At 40.6% G+C, this 27,428-nt stretch overlaps 1 protein-coding gene across 2 annotated transcripts in view; it reads left to right on the top strand.

The window, feature by feature from the left end:
• TRPS1 (transcriptional repressor GATA binding 1) overlaps window positions 1–25,844 on the top strand; it is a 219,811-nt gene extending 193,967 nt beyond the window's left edge. For both annotated transcript variants that reach the window (XM_054985369.1, XM_054985368.1), the window contains 2 exons: window positions 15,911–16,033; window positions 22,811–25,844. In XM_054985369.1, coding sequence (XP_054841344.1) covers window positions 15,911–16,033; window positions 22,811–23,875 — 1,188 coding nt within the window. In that variant the 3' untranslated portion in view covers window positions 23,876–25,844. The remainder of the gene's footprint in view (window positions 1–15,910; window positions 16,034–22,810) is intronic.
• The last annotated feature ends 1,584 nt before the right edge of the window (window positions 25,845–27,428 follow it).

The raw sequence follows: 27,428 nt of genomic DNA, 5'->3' as shown, positions 1-27,428 counted from the left end.
CGGTACTGTGTGTGAAGAAAGTGTTTCCTTTTTTAAATGATCCATTCCTCAACTATTCCCCCTTCCCTGCCCCAGTTATCTGCCTACAACCCAGCCATTAATTTTGTGTGGCTTTATTTGTCTGGGCATAATTTGTTTATTGGTATTAAATACGCCTGGCTTTCATTTCACGCAGCTCATATTTTTAGTATGCACTTTTAAAAGAGAGATATGCAGTAAGGAATAAAAAGAAGAAACTGAAATCATGAAATCTTGGTGGGAGGCCAAGAGGCATTTATATTTTCTCTTCGGCTCTGTATGTGTATGTGTGTGCATGTTTTTTTTTAAAAAAAACAGCTTTCTTGCTGTCAGCCTCAACATTACTCAGACTGTTGTAGCCGCTCTGAAGGTTTTTGGATTTGTTTGCAATGAAAGATTTGTTGTGGATTTTCAACAAGGCTCCTGTGTGTTTGCGCCATGCTTAGTAAATATTGGCCTTCAGGGTATTTTTCAGTCACACTGAATGGACTGTTAATTTCCCCCAACTGCAAAGTGCAGAAAATCCATTTCCCTGATTTGATATTGCATCACTTGCTTTTCCCCATGCAGAAGCAAAATTTTAAAAAATCGTAAGAAAAGGTCATATTTAGAAAGGACGAGAACACCAGATAGGGGAAGAAAGGAACGCTCTGTCATTAAAGTTAAAAAAGTCTTATTTGAGGTTGGTGCAAAAAGCTCCTATTGATTGAGTGAAATTAAATCTTATTTTACACTTTTATCTTTTGAGTGACACACAACATATCAGTGTAACTCACTGGGCTTTGACTAGTTCTGTTTTATTGTAACAACATACTATTTTTCATAAGGCTGGGTTTGGGTTTGGCACTTGTCAAGGTCCTGTAGAGTAGAAGAACCACTACATGTCCTTGGCAGGTGTCTCTGTGAGCCAAGCTACACGTGACGCCTGACACAGGTTGGACACTTGTCAGCTTCCCTCAAGTTTTTATGGGAAATGTAGGTGTCCTGGTTTTACAGCTTGGCTCTCCATTACAGCTGCAAGACGAGGATGCCTACGTTTCCCATCAAAACTTGAGGGAAGCTGACAAGTGTCCAGCCTGTGTCAGGCGTCACTTGTAGCTTGGCTCTGTGACAATCTTTTTTTTTTTAAAAAAAATATTTTTATTGTTTTCCAACTTATATATACAAACATGAGACAGTTATCATTTTACTTGTCGATATCTATTATCTATTTCTTTTATCTCTTATATTCCACCTTATTATATCAATTGTGAGCTCTATTACAGTTAATCTTAGTATCATATTTATGTTCACTGGTTATTGTTGTTTGTCATCCATCTGTCGAAGGGTTCCCATGGTACAGAAAAATCTTCCATTTGCCCTTTCATTAACAATGTTAATTTATTGATTTCCGCCATCTCCATTACCTTCGTTATTAATTCTTCTTGTTGGGGGACTCTTTGTTGTTTCCAATAGGTTGCTAATAAGATTCTAGCCGCTGTTACTATATGGATTACTAAGTGTTCTTGCTGTCTCTTCATATCCGACATACAGTTTAATTAAAAAAAATCTCTGGTTTCAAAGGAATTGTTATCTGTAGGATATTTTGTAATAACTTATGTACCATTACCCAATATCTATGTACTTCTTTGCAGGACCACCACGTGTGGAAAAATGTCTGTGACAATCTTTCACATCCTGTTAGCAGTGACATTCTCTGCATCCCTTTTCATTCTTTGCTTACCAACCCCAAAGAGTCAGGCCAATGGGTCGGTCAGGTCACTGAGTACAAGGAGGCAGAAAGAGTAAAGAAGGATGAAGTGGGTGTCAGTGGGCCTGGAGTGGTATCGCTAGAGGTAGGGTTGCCAATCTCCTGGTGGTAGCTGGAGATCTCCTGGAATTACAGCTGCTTTCTAGGCAACAAAGATCTGGTCACTTGGAGAAAATGGCTGCTTTGGAAGGTGCACTTTATGGTGTTAAACCCTGCAGAGATCCCTCCCCAAACCCTGCCCTCTCCAGGCTTCACCTCCCAAATCTCCAGGAATTTCCCCTTCTGGAGCTGGCAGCCCTAACTGGAGGGCATCTTTTCCAGAGTCCCCAAAACCTTCAGCCAGGCCTGATTTAGCAAACCTGTTTTCTATGACTATGCTTTTTAAAGTTGCTTATACGATATGAGACAAAAAAAAATCTGAAAAGTTTCCCAAGCTTATTTATGTTTCCTGAGCATTTGTGTTTTCTGAGTGTTTTATATAATATAGCCATTGATTATTTTAAAAAATAGCTATTGGATGAGCCTGTTGAGTGCTAGTAATGATGTAATATCTGAGTTCAAAGAATTACCTTGTACATTTGGATGCCGATTGAAAAAATCTGAGCATTCTTCAGATGCTGACAGAAGAACTGGTGAGAATGTGCTTTAAAGATTATGGCATAAAAGGGGTTTTAAAACTTTCTGGCAAAACTTCACAGATTGCTCAAAAAAAATTGTGTTCCTTATTACGAAGTTTACCCTGCTAGATATGTATTCCTGACAAACAGCTTGCCCAATACTAGTCTTCACTAGCAATAGGAAGTGGTAGGGAGTGTTGTTGACCATTCCATAGGATGCAGTCACTATTCACACAGAGTCACGGTGAGGGCAAAGGCTCAAGTGGCATGCACCTCCTAGATTATGCCACATTTTAAGAATATGCAGCACTCAGCAGGCGGGCATACAAAAGTTCTTTCGGAGACAAGCCTGCATAAAAAGGGTTCCCCTCAAGGTAAAAACTGGGAATAGCGCTGCCTTAGAAGAATGAGCAAGTGTTTTTTTTTAATGGATTGATGTCATGTCCCTTTTCATACTAATAACACCCTTAATAGAATATATTGAAATATTGAGCCACAGTAGAATTATGTGCAAGTGGTGCCACGTTCAAACTTCTGTGTCTACACATGTCTCTGTCTCTGTATATATAGAGATAGAGTCAGATAGGCACACTCCATCATGGAGATGGAGTATGATCTTTGTGAACTTTGATGACGGAAATATTTTGCTTTAATGATCCGAAAGCAAGATTTTATTAATTACTCATATATTCTCCGCACATTCCTTGCTGGTGACTTTATGGAAAACTGTGTTATGTTGTTTTCTTCTCAAGGAAAGCTTTGTGAGGGAATTGCCTGGAATTAGTGTGCTGGGACCATGTGTTGTCCATTTGCTTGTCAGGGATCGTTTTTAAGAGGGCAAAAGAGGAGGCTTGAGTGACTGCCAGTCTGTCTTAAGGTATGGTAATGAGGCTAATTAGAAGAGATGAGAGCTCAACTAGATCTGTGAAGGCAATTATCTGGGAAACTTTTGTGTCATGGTTTATCTTTATCAGATGACTCTTTCCACAGTTTGGCACTTACTCGAAGCGCAGAACGACTTTGAACAGGGCACAACAGTTCAGAAGGCTGAAGGAAAGCATTATGGAACAGCTCAAATAAAACCACTATATCTTATGCTATTAAACTATACAATCTAAATTTGTGCTTGGGTAGAAAACAGTCTGACTCGTGTTCTGTTCCTCAGTTAAGTTTACATAAATAAAAATGAATTAATATTTAACTTTCTTGAAAAACTAGCAAGATGTACTCTTTTAAGCACTCGCTGTTCAAACGTTGCACTTTCTAATATCAATAAGGATCTAGAATTCAGTATCTTTGATAGGAGAATGCATAAAAGGAACATAAGAATCCTATGCTGCTTATGTTTTAAAACGAAGAGTTGACTTGTGTCAATTCAATACAATCCACAGGGAACATCTGTCCATTTTGTTTAAATAAATGGAAGTTTGGTTCTCTTGTGCAACTCCAGTTGTTCCAGTAGATTGTATGTGCATAAATAAAATTCTAGTTGATTGTGCCCTTTGTTTCAGTATCTTGGCACATCTAACTTTGGCATCTCATCTTGTCATAGCCTCTGATTTAAAAAAAAGCAGCACAGCAGCTAAAAAACAGGCGTTCTAAATGGTGGTGGTTCATTGTGTGTACCCTACAAAGAACAAAAGTGGCAATGTGACAAAGACAGAAATTTTACATGAAAGGGTCTCCAAACCTTAAGCAGACTCTCTAAGTATGTTTGACATTTTGAAGAGCATCTCTGCCTTCACAAATCTTGTTTTCTGTAAAGAATAAGAGTGCATACATGTCCATGATAGTGCATCTGCTGTAATTCAAATTACTTTGGATACAAAGCTAAACAATACTTAAAGAACGTATAAAGTATGTATTGTCGAAGGCTTTCACGGCCGGAGAACGTCAGGAACTACAATGCCAAGACCACGGCAATACAGCCCGGAAAACCCCCAACAACCAACGTATAAAGTAGATTCTAGCAAATATAATTCTTAGTGGGGTTGTTTTCTTAGTAATCCAACGAAGTTGCAGAAAGGACTCCTCACAATCAAATGGGGCATTTTGTTGGGGCACAGAGAAAGGGAATACTTTCTAATAATTCTCTGTGTTATATAGAATATACCACTATATTTAATTTTGAAATCCTGGCTACCATCCAGGAAATCAGGCTTGCCAGATCCTCCACAATAGTGGAGGATCCCCCTATCTCTAGCCTTTGTCGGTTTCTGCAACCTGCCACCACTCACCTGGCCAGTGCAGGAGGGGCGGAAAAGGCTGGAGCCAGGCCAGAGGCATGCATGCAAAACACCTGTGCCCACCCATCATACATGATGTAATTTCCAGTGCGACACAGAAGCGCCAGATCATGCCAGGAGGAATTTTCTAAAAATCAGCCCCAAATATTTGCTGCAATCCTGATCTCCCAGTTTGGCCCCCAGGGGACCTGGTAGCGCTGCAGGAAGTGAAAGCTGTGTAACTGGACCAGGCGTGAATTAGATGAAAATCAGGTAGGCACCTAGATTTCCCATAGCAACCATGTGTTAAAAATGGGGGCACCCACTCCAGAAATATTACTCAGACAAAACTTAATAGTCTGCTAATTGGATTGCTGCTGTTTGCCCCCTGCTGGCTGTTTCTGAAAATCTGTGGAAAGCTAACCAGGAAAGCCATAATGAAATGAGTGGGGCCATATTTCAAAGGTCTGTTGCCGCTATCCAGTGACTATCCACAGAGCAAAACATGGCCTTTAGGAAATATGGGAGTGGAATGGTGAGGGTGAGGGGAGAATGGCAGCTCTTGAAACATCTGACTTGGAACGATAAACACTGGCTGCTTGAAAAACAAGAATAATGAGACCATTTTTTCGCTATTTTCATTTAATGGTTTCCAAAATAATTACCTCATAAAACAAATAGTTTTAAGTTTCCACATTACTTTGCCTTTAATCCATATAGGCAATGAACACTCGTAAAGAAATAAAGAATGTTTCTACCCTCAGATATTCTGCATTAAATCTGCCACAGTGAGGTTTATTATTTATCTCCAGTGTGAGGAATCATTGGCAGTTCTGCTGTTCACAGAATCACACATTTTGGAAAAAGTCATTCTTGTCCCAAAGATTGAAACCAGTGTTTTTACTGTATTAAATAAAGAAGCATAGCTGAGTTTCTTACTGTATGTATCCAAAACTGCCTTAGATGATTGGTATACATGTGTAATTTGTAAACAGACTCCTTTGGATTATTCATGGGAATGCAAGGTACTAGAATTCATGGATTATGTAAACAGCATGCTGGGTTTAGATGTTCAGCATTGCACCTAATCCCACCTACTTCTGTCTCCAGTATACAGAAAAAGAAATTACGTTCTCCCTTGTTGTTCTGTTCCTACCTGTATACTCTGCCCCGCAAGGATGTGGGGCAGAGACAGAATAGTTGCACGCAAGGAGAGCTAGATCCTTTATGGCTTCTTTCCAGCACTTATAAGCAGTAGTACATGCCACTAATGGCCACTGTCATAGTGCCACAGCTTGTCAACCACCATGCCTCGTATACTGTGAATGAATTGCCCTTCTCCATATTGCATAAACCTGTAGGCTCCTTTTCTCTTAACATGGCCAGAAAAGAACCACAAAATTTTCCAAAAGCATAAAGCAAAAGCATGTCCTAAAGATCTTTTTTATGATCTGTGTTAAAGAGGGGGGGGCAGCGCTGATTATTGCAGTTTCTCTCCCAAATTCTGCCACCCACGTTAGGAATGTAGACAGCACTCAGCCTTTTTTAACCATATCCAGAGCCCCATCCTTCCTCACCATTCATAGTGCATGAGCAACATGGGGAGAGGAATATACCATATCAGGTTTCATTAGTTGGGACAGAGGAGCGGGTAACAGGATTTCAGTACCAGGACCAAGATTCATGGCAGTGTTCAAAGATCCATTCTTGAACAAATTTAACACTAAACTGCAAAAAAAAAAAAGGAAAAACGGTATTTTAATAGCAAATGTTCTGGTTCCTTTTTTATCCTTTGTAATAACCAGAAGTATAAGTGCTCCTGTATTTGATCGAAGCCAGAGACTGTGGCACGGCACCAATTTTTCCATAGTCCCTTTCTCAATTAAGTTCTCTTCACCGTCCTTGGCATTTAAACTACTAGAGGGGATCAGATCAGTCTAGTTAGGGGATGTTCTTCTCCCACAACCATATAAAGTAGCTGCTTCCAACAGCAGGGTGGGCATGTTGTTGAAACATTAATTCCCACAATTAAATAGCTACCCACTGGAGGCTGTTAGTCAGATTCTGGGAAGTTAAGGCCCAATGCACTTAATTTATCTTACTTCTAGGAATGCAGCCTGTGTTGGAGTTTAAGTGGAAACAATAGCTGTTGAAATTAGGAAGTAGAACAGCCAAAAGACAAAACATGATCTGTAATGTGTATGTACCCTATCGAGCACTAGGATATCAGGGATGCCATATAAGTAAGAAAAGGATGGGCAGAGTAAAATAAAACCTATTCTGCATGATACAAGTGAAATTCATTGGAAGCAGCACTTGTTCTCTGGCTTGGGCAACAGGGTCTTTCTTTTTAATTACTGCAATCGTACCCAAAGCTTTTTTCCCTTTTACATACCAGCAATTAATCCCACTGATCCTTGCGAAGCACAGTTGCCTCAATTGAAACGTCCTCCTCACTTTCTTGTAAAAACCAGATGAAGTTTGCAGTGCTGGATAATTAAAACAAATCTTGAATAAACTGTTTCGCGGAGATAGGAGTTTGATGGTTGGGTATATAAAAATTGTATCCAGATGTTGTGCAGAAGCCGCAGCAATATAAAGATCAGGAGCTTTTTTTTTTTCTTTCAGTCCAAAGCAAAAATATTCTAATTGAAGTTGTCAGGAGGAGTGAGACTAATGCGCCTGTATTTGATTAAATAATAGTTTATTTAAAATTCAGTGTGGCCCAGAATTGGATGAGATTGAAATAGGAAAAACTCGAGTGTGCTCCCTCCCTCCCAATAAAGGGAGGGGGGCAGGCCTTATGAAATGTTAACAATTTGGTGTAATATTGCCAATTCCTGTCATTATCAATCGAGCATTTTGACCCCATCCGAGTTCTGCAGCAGTGCTTGGTAATCTGCATTTATTTCCTGTTCATTTGGTGATCGACCAAGTAAAGAAATCAGACAAACTAAGCAACACAATGTGGAAATACTAAGGCTGTCACAGACATTATGGAACACTATATCACAAGGAGGGGGGGGAGTTGTCTCGTTGTGGTATTATTAATAATGTTAATATTTGCAATCATGTTCATACTGTAAATTGAAGTTATAGGACCGGCTGGATACAGAATTTTCTGAAAGTGCATTAAATCAGTGGAATGGAACGCTCTTGCCTGCCCCCTCCCATTACAGCGCATTGATCTCCCCAAGACGAGGCTCTTGGGGGACAGGGAACCCTCAAGAATGGCATGCGGTACAAAATAGGCTCAGCATCTACAAGGGGGAAATTGGTGGAAATTACACCTCTCCTTCCCTTAGTGGAAAATTTATTCTAGATCCAACACACCATCTGTTAAGGGAACTCTGCTCTTAAATATTGTGCAAGATGAAGAAGCATCCAAACCATAGGTTATTTTGCTCTTATGCATTTGTTCAGAAAAATCCTTACAGATGACAATGAAAAGGGCTAGTCAAGTCACCGTCCATTAACTGTGACTTTAGCCATTTTTTGGGTTGTCCACATAAGTATGGTCTTCTGCAGCACTTCAGTAAGAAGGAAACTCTTCATGTGTACAATGGAGAATTATTCTACACAAAGACGTAGAAAACACTTAAAGATACAGCAACATGTTCCAATCTGCCTGATCTAGGGGAAAAGGTCAGCTAGGCTATACTGAATAGAATATATTGCAGTTCAATTAAGATGATTGATTTTATAGTATATTCTTCAAATCTGAACAAAATAATTTCCATCCTCCAGGAAATGTAAGAAATATTTCAGTAAGATAGTTATTCTGGTGCTTCAGAGTCTGATTTCATTTTCCTGGGTGCAAAAAAAGAGTGAGGGATATGATGACTCAGCAGACATATGCCTGATAAGGACATCATCCAACCAGAACTATTAGCTGATCTTCTTGCCAAATGGAATTATCCCTGTTGTTGTTCTTTACATGGTCCCATTACAGTACCTCACCAATTTGGAAGAGCTTTGTGAAAACACACGTTATGTGTTTTTGTGATGTATTTCATTTTCTAGTGTTGTACTCACTATGCTGGGAATTTGTTTGCCATGCTGGCAGGCAGATAAGACAGAGTGGAGGAAACAGATGTAGAGTCTGTCTTCGGCCTCCCTCAGTGCAATAAGCAGCTTCTTGCAGAGTGGGGAGGAACAGAGACTAGTTCTTCCTAGTGATAAGCAGCCAGCATGTTCGCCTTGCAAGGGACAAAAGCAAAATTTTTGCTGGTACATACTAGCAGGCAGGGTTATAGAGAATAGTGGCAGAGACACAGGCTTTGTCCTCTTGTTCTGAATTGCAAATAGCCCTTGCAGATCAGACATCCATTTACTGATATAAATTCGAAGATACTCCATTGAAGTAAAACTGGAGAGTTGCAAGGAAGAGTTGCAAGTGAGAGTTAACTGATGTGACAGTTAAGAGAAAGAAAAAGAAAGAAAGAAAGAAAGAAAGAAAGAAAGAAAGAAAGAAAGAAAGAAAGAAAGAAAGTGTTAGGAGATGTGAGATGTCTCTCAGCTACAATGCAGTGAAAGGAAACACCTGAAGAGGAAACTATCATGTCAAACAGTTCATCTAACATTTTTTTCACATCTAGAGATCAGCCTTTATGTTATATAAATACTTTTCAGGTACCTCTACAGTCCATCCTATGCTTTCTTTACTCTTTTATTATGCTCTGTATGCCTGCGATGACCTTCCTTTCTCTGTCCATAAAGGCATCTCACAAAAGCAACTTTTTCCTACAACTTATTAACTCATCCATCATACCATACAGGGCTCATTTCGAGGGGGAACACACAGGAACACAGTTCCAGCAGTTCCCCAAAGAGGTCACATGTCAGGTGGCCCCGCCCACCTGACAGCCATTTTGGGCCTGTTCCGACTTGGATTGAGGCCAAAATGGCCCAGATTGGGCCTCTGATGGGTGGTGGATCACTCTCCTGGCCCAATCCTGACCATTTTGGGCCCCTTTTCAGCCATTTTCAGCCCCTTTTTGCCATTTTGGGCCCAATTTCGGCCCTGAATGGCCAGGATTGGGTCCAAAACAGCCAGGATAGGTGATGTCAGGAGGTGTGGTGTATGCAAATCAGTTATACTAATGACACACTTCCGGTGATGGCAAGAGGTGTGGCATATGCTAATGAGTTATGCTAATGAGTTCCTCCAGCTCTTTCTCTACAAAATGACCCCTGATGCCATATGTATCGGTTGATCCTTTTCTACTTTCCTATCCTTCTGTATCTTTTTCAACTCTTGTCCTCTCTGTCCTGGCTCTGTTTGTAAATGCTAGCTGGTTCTACAGTATAGAATGCCAGCATGGTGTAGTGGCTAAATTGTCACACTAGCATCTGGGAGACCCAGGTTCAAATCCTGGGTTTTCCAGATACAAGGGAGCGGGCAATGCAGTAAGGAGAAGGTATTTTTCACCAACTCAACTATACAGTTCAAGCCAGAGAAGTACAAAGGGTTATGCAACTTGCCTTCTTATTGTAGATAATCATTTCAAGCCACCAAGATTTATATTCCAAACTAGGGGATTGATGAAGCTAATGGATATTTTTTGCTTCTTTCACAGTAATGCCCTAAAGATTTTGAATTAAGAGCAAGTGCTTTTCTGTGGTGACCAAACTTTTTGTCAAACAGTTTCCTTCCTTCCAGGTCAGCCTTTTTTTTAAACTGACCATTTGTTGAGAACATTCTTACTAATATTTGCAAATTTTTCTCTCTTCTTCAGCCTCTCTAGACAAAATCCCATTGATACCAGCCATTCAACTCTTTAATTCCATTACATTTTTTTAAAAAAAATCCCTCCATTACATATTATTTAAAATCATTGTTAGGAATTTCTGTTTTAAATAAAGGAGTGGAAACTTAACATGGGGAAGTAGTAAAATGGCCATTCAGGATTAACAACATGTAAACTAAGAATCGTGCTGATTCAATTTGAAATGCACAAGATATAAAAACCATAAAAATTGTCAATGACTCCTCCGTATATCAGGGTGATTATTCAATTTCATGGTTTCATTATGGTTCTTATTCATAGAACACTGTTAGAAATAGGGAACTCTGTAGCACATGGTCAGTAACTATATGCTGAATTTTAAGTCTTTCTAAGCTTTCTTCCCCCTTTAAATTTATGTATCAGTAAGCTTTAATGTTAATATACATTTAATATTTCCCTGGAAACAAAGCTGCTATGGTCCACATTTGGAAACGAGGGACTGGGGCATTATCCACAAACCCGAAACATTTTTTTCATGTTTGGCCTTCCTCCAAATTATAAACAGCTGAACTGATTTCAATAAAGTTTTTAATTTTTTTAAAAAAAGAAACTTCACATCTGTGCTGACCAATTTGTGTGCCAAATTTCAGCCCAATGTGATTTGAGACAACTGATATATTAAACACCCCAGCCGAGGAGCTCAAATGGAAATACTGACAGACCCTTAACTGTAGTGGTCCCTTCAGGCAGTGTTATTATAATGTACTGGCTATAAGGATTCACATAATTAAAGATTGACTTAGCAGAAACATAGTTTCAATTATAGACCCTTTGGGCTTATTTTCCCCAGCACGCACAGGAAATTTACGTGGATAACTCCAATTAGTAGCAAGTGGTATTGACGGGAATCCAGGTCCCTTCGTCTGTGACGCAGTGATTCTTTAGATCAGCCATGCTGCGGAGGTGCTGCTTGAAGAATTTGTAGGAGAGGGATGAAACATTATTGAAAGAAACTGAACAGAAATGGCAAATGAATTAGACCGAGGCTTCTGTTGAGTACAGTTGTGGTTTACTTTATGTAAGTAGGAAGAATGATATTATGCTGCGCTTCCTCCAAGCTTGTAAGTGGGGGTTTACCAGGTTGCCACTGGAGATGGTTTCACATTTCTGAGCCCTGCTGTTTTGACCTGAAAATACCCATTTTAGCATCTCTTGTTCCTTGTGCAAGCATACACATGCAAACATACACATGGTTCTTTACTTTTGTGCCAATTTCTGTTTCATTGTACCAGGATTTTCCCTTAACATGTATGCATTTTCCCACATTATTAGCATGTTAAAAAATTATCAATAAATTTTACATGTATATTGTATGGATAAATGATGTACTTTGAACATGCAAATATTATACTGAATATAAAAATCATACACAATACAAATAAATCTAGAAAACAAATAACAATAGGCAGAGAATCAAAACTATTAATAAAAAATATAAACATTAACAAATAGAAAACTTTTTTTTCTCATTCCTCTATGCTCTGAGTGTGAGAATCGAGCAAATTGTCTGTGCTAGTACTGTAGTTGGAAAAGGAATTACTCATTTTTTTCTTTTGAAGATAGGTACTAAGCACCAAGCCATTAACTATCAAGAGTCATAGCACTGCTTCCAAAGAGGCTAGAAGATAGTTATTTTTGACAGACAGACATTTAAAATACAGGATACAGCAGATGTTAGCTATGTATTGTTGTGCAGGAGGGCTTAGGCAAAATAAAGCAGAGAATCTTTGATCTAGAATCCAAATAAGCACTAATTTTTTTCTGTTGGGTGGAAATAAACTTAATTCAACCTGTCAGCTATCGTTACTAAAATTCTTCATCTGGTATCGTCCAGCTAACTTCAATATGTCTACCTAAGTCACTGCAACCCACCTTAGTGTAAATGTAATCATACAGCCGTCATAACTAGTTAAATAACCATAGCTAATACGGTTGTCGTCCCTCTTTTAAATGTTGGTTATATAATACCAGTATACTGTACAGGCAAGTTAGATCAGTTGGGCCTGAAAAGAACCCAAATACACACTGGTAGTGGTTAATATTCCAGTGAGCTTCACAGACTTTTTTTTGTTCAGTTTTTTTTTCATATGAACATATGAAGCTAGCTTGTACCAAGTAAGATCATTGGTCTGTGCACCTCCGTATTGTCTACTGACCAAGGGTTCTCAACTTTTCTCAGCCTGTGGGCACATTTGGAATTCTAACACAGTGTGGTGGGCACAGCAATAGGGTTGCTGATTCCCCAATGGGGGCAGGGGGCCTTGCCCCTCACCACTCACCTGGCCAGCAGGGGGCAAGGCAGGAGACAGGCCTCCCAAGGTGAGGTCCTGGTGCAGCATGACTATCATGCAGGCCTTGGGGGTGACTCCGCACTCCGAGCTGGGCCTGATGCAAACCACAGGAGTGCTCCCAAGGCCTGCACAATGACGTAACTCCTGGAAGTGACATCATCGTGCCACACCAGGAGTGCACATACACTTTGCACATGCACGAGGAGACTCAGCGGGTGAGTTCTGGGTCCCCCCTCCCGCTGGGAGGGTAACATGAAGCAACAAAATGGCTGCCACAAAGTGACTGCTACAAGAGATGGAGCCAGTCACAAAATGACTGCTACAGGTTACCTCCAGTCACACAGCGAAGATTTTTGTGCTTGGAAAGCGCTTCAACTAAAGCAATGTTTTTAAAAATCTGCACAGCCAATCAAATCTCCAATGGCCAATCAGAAGCCCTGCTGGGCAAAAGCCCTACCCAGCCCCACCCACTGTCTAAACTACTTGGCAGGACAAGGAAAGTTGTTGGCGGGTACACTTGTGCCCATGGGCACCATGTCTACCCCTGGGGACCCCTGGTCTACCCTATCTGACACTGGCTCTCCAGGGTCTCAGTCAGAGAAGTATCAGCCACAGAGAAGCAGGGCTTTTTTTCAGGGGGAACGCGGGGGAACGGAGTTCCGGAACCTCTTGAAAATGGTCACATGGCCAGTGGCCCCGTCCCCTGATCTCCAGACAGAGGGGAGTTTAGATTGCCCTCCGCGCCGCTCAGCAGGCGAGGGCAACCCACTGAGTTCCACCACCTCTTTTCCCAGAAAAAAAGCCCTGCAGAGAAGTAACAGCCACAGAGCCCTTCTCTTCATTATTGTATATATTACTACTATACTTTACAGAACAATATAATTCTGTGGCCTTCAAAAAAGTTTCACAAATAGCTATCGTACATAAAGCTTTGTAAGTATGGAAAGACTCATGCTAAGTCTACACCCCATTCAATTTGCCACTGCAAGTACTCACCAGCTCCAAGAAAAATTTGAAAGAACCAGAGATGTTCTTCAGTTAAATCCAAATGACAGGAATGTGAAATAGTTTCCATTTAATCTGACTCTCTGCATGGTCAACGATGAACTTACCTAATGAACAGTTTATTGATCTCTAAAGGAAAGGAATTCTGGCGATCAATTGACATCTCAGAAGGAAAAGTTAGCTTATACAATTTTTTAAAAAGTCAGTTACTCTAATTTTATTTTAATTCCTTGTTATGTAAGGTGGTTACAGAAAACAGGCTGTGGATTAGAGTCTACTGCATCTCATTTTATTATGTTGAATCATTTTAAGCTGCCACCAAAGTTTTGATGGTGCAGAACATATATTTTTTTCAAAAATAATGAACCTACTAAAGGAATATATCTAAAGATTGTCAAAAGGCTACTGTCTGTGGATGGTCTTTTGATATTAAGTTTTAGGTCATAAAGTATGGTGTAATTATGACTCTGGTTTAGTGATACTCAGTTGGGTCAGGGGCGGAGGGAACGACAAGAAATTATCCTGGCAATGTAGTTGATTTTATTGCCACAACTTAAAGTAACACAACCTGCTACACTAATGAAATTGTGTTCTTGGTTTAAAAGGGCAATTGTTAGTCTGACTTTGTGCTCACTGAAAAACGTTTCCCCAATCTTGTTAAATTATTGCACTCATTTTAGATTTTTATGACCGTGTAGGTTACCAGCCCTCGTTTCTCTACATTTCATTCATTTTCCTCGTATTGATGATTAATGGGGGATGTCGAACGTTAGAGTGAGCAGGCATCAGCAAATGCAAGATCATAATTAGTTTAGCTGACGAGGGCCTCTGATAGCACTTGCATCTGGATGGAAAAATTACCCTATAGGGAATTGGCTGATCACCAGGTCTTTTTAGTGATACATTGTGAAACACCCGATGAATCAAATGCCCTTTCAATGCCAAGAAAGTGTTCCAAACTCCAAGCCAAAATTATGTCTGCAAAAAGCTTTCCATTTGAAATGTATCAGAGTACAATTATAACCATTGTACTTTCTTGGCACTGTTACCCCCCTTCCCTACACTATAAAGTAAAGTTAAATAAATTACTTAAATTTGACGACACCTTGAAATTTTGATTTACAGGGCTAGTAATTTTTTAATTTAGAACAAAATCAGTTTAATCTTTTACTGAAACTTGTGCAACATGGAGGACTTTTATTAAACATTTTTTTAAAATGTTGAAATGATTATTTTTTTGCAGGAGTAAAATAAGCCAGCCCTGAACAAGACAGCCGTTCCATTGTTCCTAGCAATTGGCTCTCAAATGCAACCTGTTTTTGTAGTGTTCTTATTGACACGAAAAGTTTAATGATATCATCAAGCTGCAGAAGGAATTTAATGAGCATCTCTTTTCAGTAGTGCCCACTTCTAAATAGTATGGATTATGAGCAAAGCTGTAGGATCCAGTCAGTAGTCCCAGTTGAGACCTTTTTGCATTTGGAAGCACTATGCTGATATCTTTTTGTGCTTAACAAAAATAAAATCAATCTATCAATGAGGCAGCATCACGTAGCAATAGAAGTACAGAAGTGGTCTCATGCATTCTTTTCAGCCATTTCACTGGTACTTGCAGTCTCCATGGGCAATAGAACTAGATGGTCGTATATGTAAATATTAGAACTAGGTTTTAAAAGCTCTGATTTGGTGCTTGTGTATCGCTAGTGAACTATCGACTTTCTTACCAGAACTAGAGAGAGGGAGTACAGAAACAGAAATTAATTAGATGAGTTTTATTCACCAGATTTTTTGTTAACCATCGCACATTTCAAATAAAGTAATAAAAAGAATTGCTCCTGGCAGCTGACAAGATCAGTGGGAGCTTTTGTTTATTTATTTACTTATTTTTTGTCAGAACGGAATACTGAAATACGCTTTGGAACCCAGCCGTTAAAAGGCACATACCCTGAAGTTCAAAAGTTAAAACTTTTACTGTTGGGGAGGGTGGGGAGAAGCCGTGGTTTTGCACACCTCATCCATCACTGTAGAGTAAATTGTAATGAAAATCAGCAGTGCCTATTAAGCACAATTGAACCTGACCTCATTATGGGCAGTGTGGTTTTATACTATCAATTGTTGCCAGCCTACAGACAAAACTCCTGTGTTGATTTGTCCTAACTCTACAGATCATGTGACTAACCTTTGACCTTCTCTTTTTCCCCTTTCCCCGTTTCAGAGACGTAGAGGCTCGGGTGTTTTTTGTGCCAATTGCCTGACCACAAAGACCTCTCTCTGGCGAAAGAATGCAAATGGAGGATATGTATGCAACGCGTGTGGTCTCTACCAGAAGCTTCACTCGGTAGGAAGAACTTACTCATTTTTATACAGGAAAGGTTTTAGGCAGCTAGGCTGAAGTTGGGCAGCTGCGGCTAATTTCCTAACTGCGTTTTCACTGCGGTCACTCTGGGATCAGATGTGATTCATTATGGAAGATGCTGATACACTGTAGAAAGGAGTCTATGTTGGAGATTACCAATGAGGCATTAATTATTTTGATACAAAATAACACATGAAACAGCAACTGTTCCTCCCTCCTCCATCCCAGCAGCTCACAGAAACAACTTATAATATAATTTCACAAAACCGAAAGGAAACCATCATTTTGGTGATGAACAGTAGTATTGGTTTCTTGCAAAATGAGAAGCATAGGAAAAGTTACCACTTCTTTAGATAGACAGATGTGTTTTATATGCCTCAGTTGGCATTATTTGTAAGTATTTTTATAATCAGTGATTCTAAAAACAAACACCCTCCCTCACAATTATATATCACTAAGAGGCTGATTTGGAAGAGTTGGTTAAATCTCCTATAGAAGCAATCCCATTCAGCTCCCTAACAAGTTGCCAGGATCAAATCTGAAATAGTTCCCTTGTATAGGATCACTTTTTAGACATGCACATGCATAATTTGATCTCATCCGTTGACGAGCTACTGCTGGATTTATGAACACTCTCCTTGGAAAGCCATTGTGTTTGTGATGCCATCGGGTGATATGAAAATTTTGAGCATGGTAGGCAATCATATATTGCCAACGTGATAAAATGCCTAATATTTCCAGTCTTGGATTGGATCAGCAGGCGCTCCTGATTTTTCCCGACTCTGATATTTCACTTCCAATAAATATCAAAAAACATCTGGAATTAGGTCAGTCGGCCTTTCTCCTGCTCTGCAGGTGGTGCATCAGCACTTTGAACTTTAAAGGGCCAATGCGCCACAAAACAGCTCGGGCACACTTCCTCTCCCTCCCAGCGCTTATTGCCTGGGCTTAGACTGGAGTCATTCTGATTAAGATTGTACTGTACATCTAGTTGTTTTTAAAAAAATTACATAGCATGATCACGGCAGTCTGAGTTCCTCCTTATCTCGTAAGCAGCAGCCAATGAAGTGAGATATGGAAACTGAATGTATTGATGTTGCATCCACTAAATATTACTGAAGAGCTGCAAATCAAGGTTTCAGTGCCCCAGAATATCTGATTTGGTACTGGATGCTGAAATAACAGCATCAGTTGAATTTTTGCTGGTTGGTTTGCTCACTATATGATAAAGGGCTGTATGTGCAATAGATTGACCATAGATTGAGGCCAGATTTCTGCTTCTTAAGCAAGACTATAATAATAATAATTTATAAAACCCATGGTTTTAATTTCATGTAATTTTATGCTTTGGTAGTTTTTACCCCAATGCTACAAGGCAATGAATATGTTATAGCAACAAAAATCATTTTCTTTTTTGAAATTACAAAAACCTCATAAAACATAGGAAGCAGTACTTATAAGTGGATGCTGGCAACGTTGCTAATTGGTAATAAGTTGTAAAACCTTTATTTCATTATCACAGATCTAAGATAATACCATTTTTAGCTGCAATATAGGAGCATAGAAATGAGATGTCATTTGATGTAAGCTGACGTTAATGAGCTTAATTTAGCTGTGCCCAATCAAAGGCCACCAGTATAATTAAACCTTCACCTGGCTAGGCAGTGACAACTGAAAACAGAGAAGCAAACATAGGAGTTTCAAGTATTTCACTGTTCATTTTTGTTGTTGCTTTTGACAAAGATGTCCAAATGCAGAGAAATTTTGACTCCCCGATACCAGGCTTATTTTGCCAGTAAAGAAGCAGCATACACTAGAGCAGATAGTCACACTGTTCACTTGTAGGCTAATTTCAGTTGTCCCAAACAAACCACTATTTGTTTGTGATGTGAACAGGCCTGAAGTCCTCAGACTGATGTGCTTCCTCTCTTCACATGCAGAGCCCAAACTTCCTGGTTTAGTTGTTGTGACCTCTGATTTGGGTGCCTTAAAAAATGGAGGGTTTTTTTTTCCAGCCAACAAGTAGGATTTTAAACCAGAATTTGTCACTAATATATAATTGTTTGTGACCATTGTTTTTTTTTCAAAGCAGCCTTAGAAACAAAGTGTAGCTTAATTCAAATTTTGTCACAATCATGTTAGAGTTTGCATTTTAATAATTAATAATTGTTTTATTTAGTGATATTAATATCTTACGTAATTTCTTTTGGATTACACAAAATGTCTGTTGTGATATGTTTGGAAGTACTGCCTGGGCAAGCCAAGGGAGCTGAAGCTGTGTAACTCTTTGACACATGGTAGTGAGAGATTTGTTGATAAAGCGGAGATGCCTACTCTGAGGGTTCCACCCTCGGCAATATTATCCCCATGCTCAGTGCATCCCCCATGTAAATGAGTTGTCAAAGTCATTCACTTAACCTGTGAGAAAGTAAATGGATGTACTCAGGGCCAAGATTGATATAGAGGCTAAATCTGGGTCGATTAACCCTCTCCAGTGTTCAGTGCTTTAACCAACATCTCCTTGCTCTCACTTGTTCAGTTTGGTGTAGTGGTTAAGAGTGCGGGACTCTAATCTGGAGAGCCAGGTTTGATTCCCCACTCCTCCACTTGAAGCCAGCTGGATGACCTTGGGCTAGTCAGAGCTCTCTGGAGCTCTCTCAGCCTCACCCACCTCACAGGATGTTTGTTGTGGGGATAATAATAACATACTTTGTAAACCGCTCTGAGTGGGCATTAAGTTGTCCTGAAGGGCAGTATATAAATCGAAAGTTGTTATTATTCTCAGATTATAACCTGTTTACTTTGCCGCACAGAACAAAATGACAACTATTGAGTTGCATGCTCTGTCTGAACCTCTGCTACTACCACATCCCTAGCACATCCACCCACCCCTACTACTAAGAAGGCCCTCTCCCAGGTTGCCATATGCCTAATCTTAGAAGGCAGGGGCACCCAAAGCAGAGCCTACGAAGATGGCCGCAGTGGTTGGATAGGAGTAAGAGGTCCTTCAGGTATGTCGGTCCCAAAACATATGAGACTTTAACTGTCAGCACCAGCACGTTAATTTGTGCCTGGAAATAAATTGGGAGCCAATGTAGATGGGCCAGAACTGGAGTTATATGGTCCCTATGACCCACTCCAGTCAGCATTCTGGCCATAGCATTCTGTACCAAATGTAGCTTCCAGTCAGTCTTCAAGGGCAGCCCTACATAGAGTGCACTGCAGTAATCTAATCTAGATGAAGCCAGGGCATGTACCACAGTGGCTACATCTTTCCTTCCCAGGAAAGTTTGCAAAAAACTGACTAACCAGACGAAGCTGGTAAAAAACACTCCTGGCCATGGCTTCCACCTGTATATACAAGCATGAGCTTTGTGCAGTGGTCCTAATTAGAGATGGGCACAAACAGAAAAAAAACAAACATCATGTTCGTTGTTTGTTGCCATCCATGAACAGGGACTCATGAACAACCACGAACATGGCCCTTTTCACAAACATGTTGGTGGTTGGCTGTTCGTGGGGGCCAGCAGGCTCTCCTCCAGCCATCATCCAAGTCAAGATCCCTACTGCACCACTCCCATAAACCTTACCTGAGCAGGCAGCAGTAAATAGTAAATAATAGCTTGGCCCAGAGCCTGGCAGCAGCCCTGGAACTTGAAGGGGTAGATCCATATCCCACCACACACACAGAAAATTCAAGCTCCAATGCACTCTATCAAAATGCCAACAGCATCTGTCTCTCTCCCTCTCCACAAGTCAGAACTGGGCCCTCCTCCCCCCTGCTCTTTGCTCTCTTGTTGTAACAAATTTGGAGCTCCACACTTGAAGACCTGCCTATCAAGCTAAATTGGGCTTAGATTGGGGTTTCCAGGGCAACAGCAGGAGTTCAGACAGAGTTCAGACAATCCCTGCCTAAGTTGCTAAGGGAATTGATTGCAAATGCCAGACTGTCGGGCTTGACGAACAGCAACGAACGAGGCTTGCAACGACCACCTGTTCGTTTAGAATGGGGCTTCATGAACAGCTTGTTTGCGAACAGCAAATTGGGCTGTCCGTGGCTTTTTTTTGTTCGTATTGCTGTTCGTGCCCATCTCTAGTCCTAATGTCATACTCAGATGACCCTGTTCCATGCTTGGTTTTGAGGAAACTGTAGTTTCATCTAGTGCATGTTTCTTATCCTGCTTTCTTCCAAGGAGGCCACGGCAGCAAACTTGGTTTTCCCTTACCTATTTTCTCCGCTCCTTATGAAAATGGTTAGGCTGAAAGAGTGCAATTGTCCCAAGGTCACCTGTCCCAAGTAAGTTCCATGGCAGAGTAGAGATTTGAAAAGTTTCTCAGATCCTAGTCTGACTACCCCACCCTGGCTCTCACTGCCATTGCCATTGCACTGGAGGCAAAAGTCTCCACTTATTATTAAAGATCTAAATCAAAAGGAATATTTCCTTTGATTTAGATTTTTAATAGAAAGTTAGAGCTTAACAAGCTAAGTGGCAATTAATGGCGTGGATGATTCGACTCTGGGGAAAGAAAGAAGCAGGAAGGGGGAGGTGAAGAAGCCAGGTCAAGTGAATCAATAGCTCCATAAAAGTTATTACAGTCAGGTGGACTTTGCTGGCTCGTTTAACATTAATTTCAAGTTGCAAATATGCATAAATCATGTTTTTTTTTAAAAAAACACACACACTTTGGAAATAGAATTGCAAAGTTCCAACAGCTTTCCTCAATTGTTTCCACTGAAGAACTGATGGGCAATTTGTTCTGAGCCTAAAGACTATAACTAATTTGCATTTTTAGGTAGATGTGTGTAATAGAGATTGCCTAAAACGTTCATAAACACAGTAGATATCTTGATCTTTATCTTCTTTATCATCACTTTTTCAAACTGAATTTCACAAACCAGAAGGCTAAAAACTTACTAATTTCTAAAGGACAATGCATGAGACAATTTCAACCCCCAGTTTTTCTGAATATTATTTATATGTATATTATTTATATTCTGCATTGCTTTCTACTTAATATTATGTAGCCATAATAGCCAGCTCTTCTCCTTAACCTTAATACATTTTATCCCACTTTTCCACCCACTTAGGGCTTTCAAAGTGATCAGTTTAAAAAATTTAAAACTAAACACATACATAATAAGTATAACAATTAAAAACATAAACAAGAAAAAATTCAGTAAAGGAACATCTAATGAAACCAAAAAGGTCTTCACCTATAAGCAGAAAATAATGCTAAAGGTGGGGCAGATGAATCTCCCTGGAGAAAGAAATATTTGTGTCAGAACTGAGAAGACTTTCTCTGAGGTTGTAACCCGTTTAGCCTCAGATAACTGAGGCACCCAACGCAGGGCCTCCAAAAATGTCTGTATGGTCAGGGAGGTTCATATGGCAGTAGGTATTCATTGAGATATGCTAGTCCTGAGCCAGATAGGGATTTAAAGATCAATACTGACATCATGAATTAGGCCCAGAAGCAAATCAGAAGCCATTGTAGATGAAAACAAGACTGGAGTGATATGCTCTTATGCAGGGCTTATTTCAAGGGGGAACGCACGGGAACACTGTTCCGGTAGTTCCCCAAAGAGGTCACATGACAGGTGGCCCCACCCATCTGCCTCTTAGCCATTTTCGGCCCATTTCAGCCTGGATTGGGGCCCAAACAGTCTGGATCAGGCCTCTGATGTCCTGATCCTGACCATTTTGGGCCCCTTTTTGGCCATTTTCCGCCCCTTTTTGCCATTTTGGGCCCAATTCCGGCCCTGAATGGCCAGGATTGGGTCCAAAACAGCCAGGATAGGTGATGTCCAGCTCTTTTTCTACAAAATGACCCCTGCTCCTGTGATTCACTTCAGTCAACATTATTTCTCATTGTATACTATTAATGTCAGCCTCCAGTGTGCCTAAAAGACAGAGGATCCCATGTAAAGGTACTGCAAGTGGCCCTGCTCTTGGCAGTGTGGCGTAAATGCCACACATGACAGCACTACAGGGGACCAGCAGTTGGCCTGGATATCAGCATCACAGTATCAAGTTGGACTGGATTCCTTGTCAAACGATGCAGCAATGGCCACTGGCACAGGTAGCCTTTAAATTGGATTGGCATGCTTCATGTAAGGATAAGAAAAATGGAACCTTCCATGTTCAGAAGATTAGATCTTGGGGCACCCAGTATGGGATGGCTGTGTTTGCCATGCCTGATTTATCCATTTCCCTAGGGCACCTGGCTAGCAACTAATGGAAAGAAAAAAGTAGACAAAATGGACTTTTTAGCTGAGTCCAGCAAGGCAAAACTAAAATCCGTATGACCTAGCACTTAGTTTTATGCAGTGAGTTTAGTCATTAAACAGCTCAATACCCCACACAAAATAGGTCATGGGTTAACTGGCAATAAGCATTGCAATCAGCACAGCCCTTTGTGCTAATTTAGCACCAAAAGAATTTAGGCTTGCAGTTTTGAGCATCCTTGGTCAACACTGAAATAATCAAGAATTTTGTGCACTCAAGCCATCCTTAAAGGTATTCTTTGATACCAGTTAAAGTAATTCAAAGAGACATTGCTTGGTGCATTTTTTAATTACTTAAAATTAAGAAGTTCGCTTACATTGCTTGGCTTGACCTTCTCGTTTGAAGAAGCTGTTCTGTATGACTGTCCACTGAAATGGCTTTGAACTATAACTTGGGATTTGCATGAGCAGTTTTGCAAAGCTTTGCTTAAAGATGCTCTCTTATTTATGATGTCGTTGTGTTTTCTGTGCAGACTCCCAGGCCTTTAAACATCATTAAGCAGAACAACGGTGAGCAGATCATTAGGAGACGAACGAGGAAGCGCCTTAACCCAGAGGCACTTCAGGCTGAACAGCTAAACAAACAGCAGAGGGGAAACAGCGAGGAACAAGTCAATGGCAGTCCACTAGATAGGAGGTCAGAGGATCATTTAACAGAAGGTCACCAGAGAGAAATCCAGCTTCCCAGCCTGAGTAAATATGAAGCCCCGAGCTCATTGACTAAAAGCCATTCTGCTCCGCAGTCAATATTGGTCAGCCAAACTGCTCTGGATATTCACAAAAGGATGCAACCTTTGCACATTCAGATAAAAAGTCCTCAGGAAAGTACTGGAGACCCAGGCAATAGTTCCTCCATATCAGAAGGAAAAGGAAGCTCAGAGAGAGGCAGTCCAATAGAGAAATACATGAGACCCGCAAAGCATCCGAACTATTCGCCACCCGGAAGCCCCATTGAAAAGTACCAGTACCCACTCTTTGGGCTTCCACTTGTACACAATGACTTTCAAAGTGAAGCTGATTGGTTAAGATTCTGGAGTAAATATAAGCTGTCCGTTCCTGGGAACCCACACTACTTGAGTCATGTGCCTGGCCTACCAAATCCTTGCCAAAACTATGTGCCTTATCCCACCTTTAATCTGCCTCCTCATTTTTCAGCTGTTGGATCCGACAATGACATTCCTCTAGATTTGGCGATAAAACATTCCAGACCTGGGCCAACTGCAAACGGTGCCTCCAAGGAAAAAGCTAAGGCGCCCCCAAATGTAAAAAATGAAGGTCCCTTGAATGTAGTGAAAACGGAGAAAGTTGACCGAAGTACTCAAGACGAACTGTCAACCAAGTGTGTGCACTGTGGCATTGTCTTTCTGGATGAAGTGATGTATGCCTTGCATATGAGTTGCCATGGTGACAGCGGACCTTTCCAGTGCAGCATATGCCAATATTTTTGCACGGACAAGTATGACTTCACAACTCACATCCAGAGGGGCCTACATAGGAACAATGCACAAGCTGAACCGAATAGCAAATCTAAAGAGTAAATCAAACAAACAAACAAAAAAACCTTAGCACTTAGCACAATTAAACAGAAATAGGTTTCCTTGATGGGAATTCAATAGCTTGTAATGTCTTATTAAGCACTTCATATAGCAAGCATGCCTTATCCAGTATACAGTCCTCTTTTCTCTTCTCTTTCCCCCTTTTTCCTTTCTTTAAACAAAAAAAAGTTAAGTAACTGAGAAGGAAAAGCAAAATGGATGGCAGCTGGAAGGGGGGGAAGGGATAATCATTTGGGACTCATCCCACCCAAACTATACAGAAGACACTATATCAGGGCAAGTATCTTTGACAAACTTAACCAGACAACTAATGCTTTTGTTCTTGTACAAGAAACGCAGCTGGCTAGAATGCAAAGATGTGTAATACTGACGCAGGTGTACAGTAACATATGCACACTGTATAGCGAAATGGACTTGTTAAATAAACTGATGTCCAGAAATCTAGTAGTATTTTTTTTTTCATTTTGGGTTCACTTTGGCCTTATTAGAACGTGCCACAGCATTGTTATTTCCACCATCTGGAGGCAGTATTTTTCTCCGGATGTGCCTCGCGCTAAGGTACTATTTGATCACTTGACCTTGTGGTCAACCTCTGTTCTCCTCAGTCTTTGCAAGTCTAGAGCAACGATAGATCATTGAACAATTTAAAAATCCACCGAACCAGGAACGACAGACAGTGAGAGCATTTTAAAACCACAAAGGCATCTCTGTACTGTTCCTTCCCTCCCCTCCCAACGAGGAGGGGATTTAAAACTTACAAAAAAAAAAAACCAAACTCAGGAAAGACAGAAGTGAAAGGAGTTAGGTCTCAGAAAAAAAATACTGTATATACGCAGAGAAGACCTTTGCCTTTCCAGCATGCCTCATAAGCTTAGGAGAATGTGGGAGGGCCCCTTAAATGGAGGTTGTGCTAGAGTTCAGCACAAAGCTAGGCTTGGGGTTGCAAACCACATCTCAGGGGATTCTGGGAACACGCTTTGGCCAAAATATAAGTGGGCGGAGTGCAGTTCTGTAGAGAAGAACTCCGTCTGATGTCTCTAGGAGGGAAGCTACTTTACAAACTTGATTTGCATAGTATTATTATTGTTATTGTTATTGTTATTATTGCATTAGCTGCTCTTTCTCAATTTTGCTTCCAAGTGGGAGTGCGTGACTGATCGGTCAATCCCTTCGCTAGGCCTAACGCCAGCTTTTGCTAGGTAGTATGGAAGATGCCTTCATAGCCATTTTTATTTTTTAATACTTAAAAAAAAGTAAAGCTTTTGTAAAACTATTCCATGAAGGGAAAGCTCCTCAGCATAACTGCTCAGGGAAATAGGGCTAAAAAACTAAATATTCAGTCATTGGTTCAAGGTGCTGTTAGACAAGCCTCCATAGATGCTACAAGGAACAACCGAGAATGGACTCCAATTCATTTTTCATTTCTCTCGGCCCAGCCAGTAGTTTTGATTTATTTTTTACGAAGGTTGATGTACAAGAGATATTACAAGCTACTGGATGCACTGTCAGATTAACTTATTTCATTTAAGAAGTTGGGAGAACAAATAGGAAAAAAAACTTATTTTTCTAGTAAATATTAATGTATTACATTTCAAATAATGGTGCCTGACATATTGAATAATTATTTTCTACAGTGTACGTATGCAACAAAGATATTCCATCATGCATAAGAGTCAGCGCTGGCTCAGCCTCGCTCTGTTTACATTTGCAAATGTAGCAAAACAAGGTAATGAAGCAACTTTCTATTGCAGTAGGTATCTCTCTCTCTCTCTCTTTCTCTCTCTCTCTCTTTGTGCGTGCGTGTGTGTGTTCATTAAAATTGTAAACGGTAACATGAAATGAATGGACTTTGTTGATATTAATGGTTTGGGGGGGGGGAGAAGAAGAAGAAGAAGGAAATGGAAATATTTTTATGCCTACTTTGGAGGGACAAAAAGGGTAGCTCTGTTCATTCCAAGTACTTTTTTTGTATTCTTGAGCTCTTAACTCACATTGTTATGCTTAAAATGATAAACATATATCCTCTTTTTATTGCTTTGTCTATGTTTCAGAGGAAACATTTCAGAGATTATGTCGAGAGGTGCCATCTGACTCCTTGGCACTGAAGTTTTTTTTTTTTTAATTGCATCCTGTAGTAGCATTGCACTCCTGTTCTTTGTCCATATTACACAGTCGCTTCATGTGTTATTGTTGTGTTGCATGGGAGGGGGACTTGCTTCTTTATTGTGCATCGCAGGGTCTTAGTCTCTTGAGGCTGGAGAGTACAACTGGTTCCTGAATGTTACAGTGAATGAAGTTGAAAATGTCCGTCACATAAGACATTCTCCCCTTTCCCTCTGTCTTTTTCTCTCTCACTCTAATGTTCTTAATGTATCAAGGTTAGATCTCCCGGTTCAGAAGATATATCTTAAGGCCCCTATTCTGATCTCACTTACTTGCTGTCTCCCTCAAATAGCCATGTAATGAAAGCTAAAACAATACTAAATAGGTCATGGTGTTTAGTTTAGATCAGTTACATCATTTTCTGGTCTAGAAAACGTTGTTATTAAAATATACATGGCCAGGGAGGAGGAAGAAAGAACTGAGCTTAGGGTTGTATCCTTATCAGCGTTGGAGAGAGTGTAAAACTGAGTAGAGTTGGCCTGAACAGCTGGAAAATCTCCCCCCACCCCCCGCCGTAAAGAAAATATCATGTCTAATGGATGAATACAAATGATCATATGGGCAATGTAACCACCTGGAAAGGTAGTCATCTATATTCTTCTGCCAGGTGTATTGTGTCACTCTTGCTGTCTGAATAATATGGTAGAATCCTGAGGCAGAACGACCAACAGCAGTCGTGTCACCTTGCCAAGACCCCACAGTAACTGACCACTTAGCATATGATCATTTGCATTCATCCTAGATTTAAACAACACGGGTAATTTCAAGCTGTATGAGTAGTACTCCCATACCTGGCTGTCAAAGGTTTTACTGACCTTGGCAGTGCTACAGAATTGGCATATCTCTTAGGTCATTGGCTATTGGAGAATCGGTTCCATCAGAGAGCCCACAGTGAGCCTGCAGTTGGACATTGAGCTGGTATATCTTATCCTTGGCTTCAACTACAAGCACCTCTAAACTAAAAGCTGTCCTTCATGAACTCAAGAAGCATGTCATTGTTTTCCTTCCTGGCTGGGAAAACTGAGTCACAAGCAGGGCTTTTTTTCTGGGAAAAGAGGTGGTGGAAGTCAGCGGTGGAACTCAAGACCGCACAATGACGTCACTTTGGGTCAGCTGGAACAAGGGGGGAGTTTTTTAAAGTTTAAATTGTCCTCAGTGAAAATGGTCACATGGCTGTGGCCCTGCCCCCTGATCTCCAGACAGAGGGGAGTTTAGATTGCCCTCCGCACCACTCAGCAGTACGGAGGGCAATCTAAACTCCCCTCTGTCTGGAGATCAGGGGGCGGGGCCACCGGCCATGTGACCATTTTAAAGAGGTGCCGGAACTCCATTCCACCGCGTTCCCGCTGAAAGAAAGCCCTGGTCACAAGTA

This window comes from Eublepharis macularius, chromosome 7 (genome assembly GCF_028583425.1).
Source record: "Eublepharis macularius isolate TG4126 chromosome 7, MPM_Emac_v1.0, whole genome shotgun sequence".
Taxonomy (NCBI): domain Eukaryota; kingdom Metazoa; phylum Chordata; class Lepidosauria; order Squamata; family Eublepharidae; genus Eublepharis; species Eublepharis macularius.
Note: the sequence above shows the minus strand (reverse complement) of the source record. Positions and strands in the feature narration are given on the sequence as shown.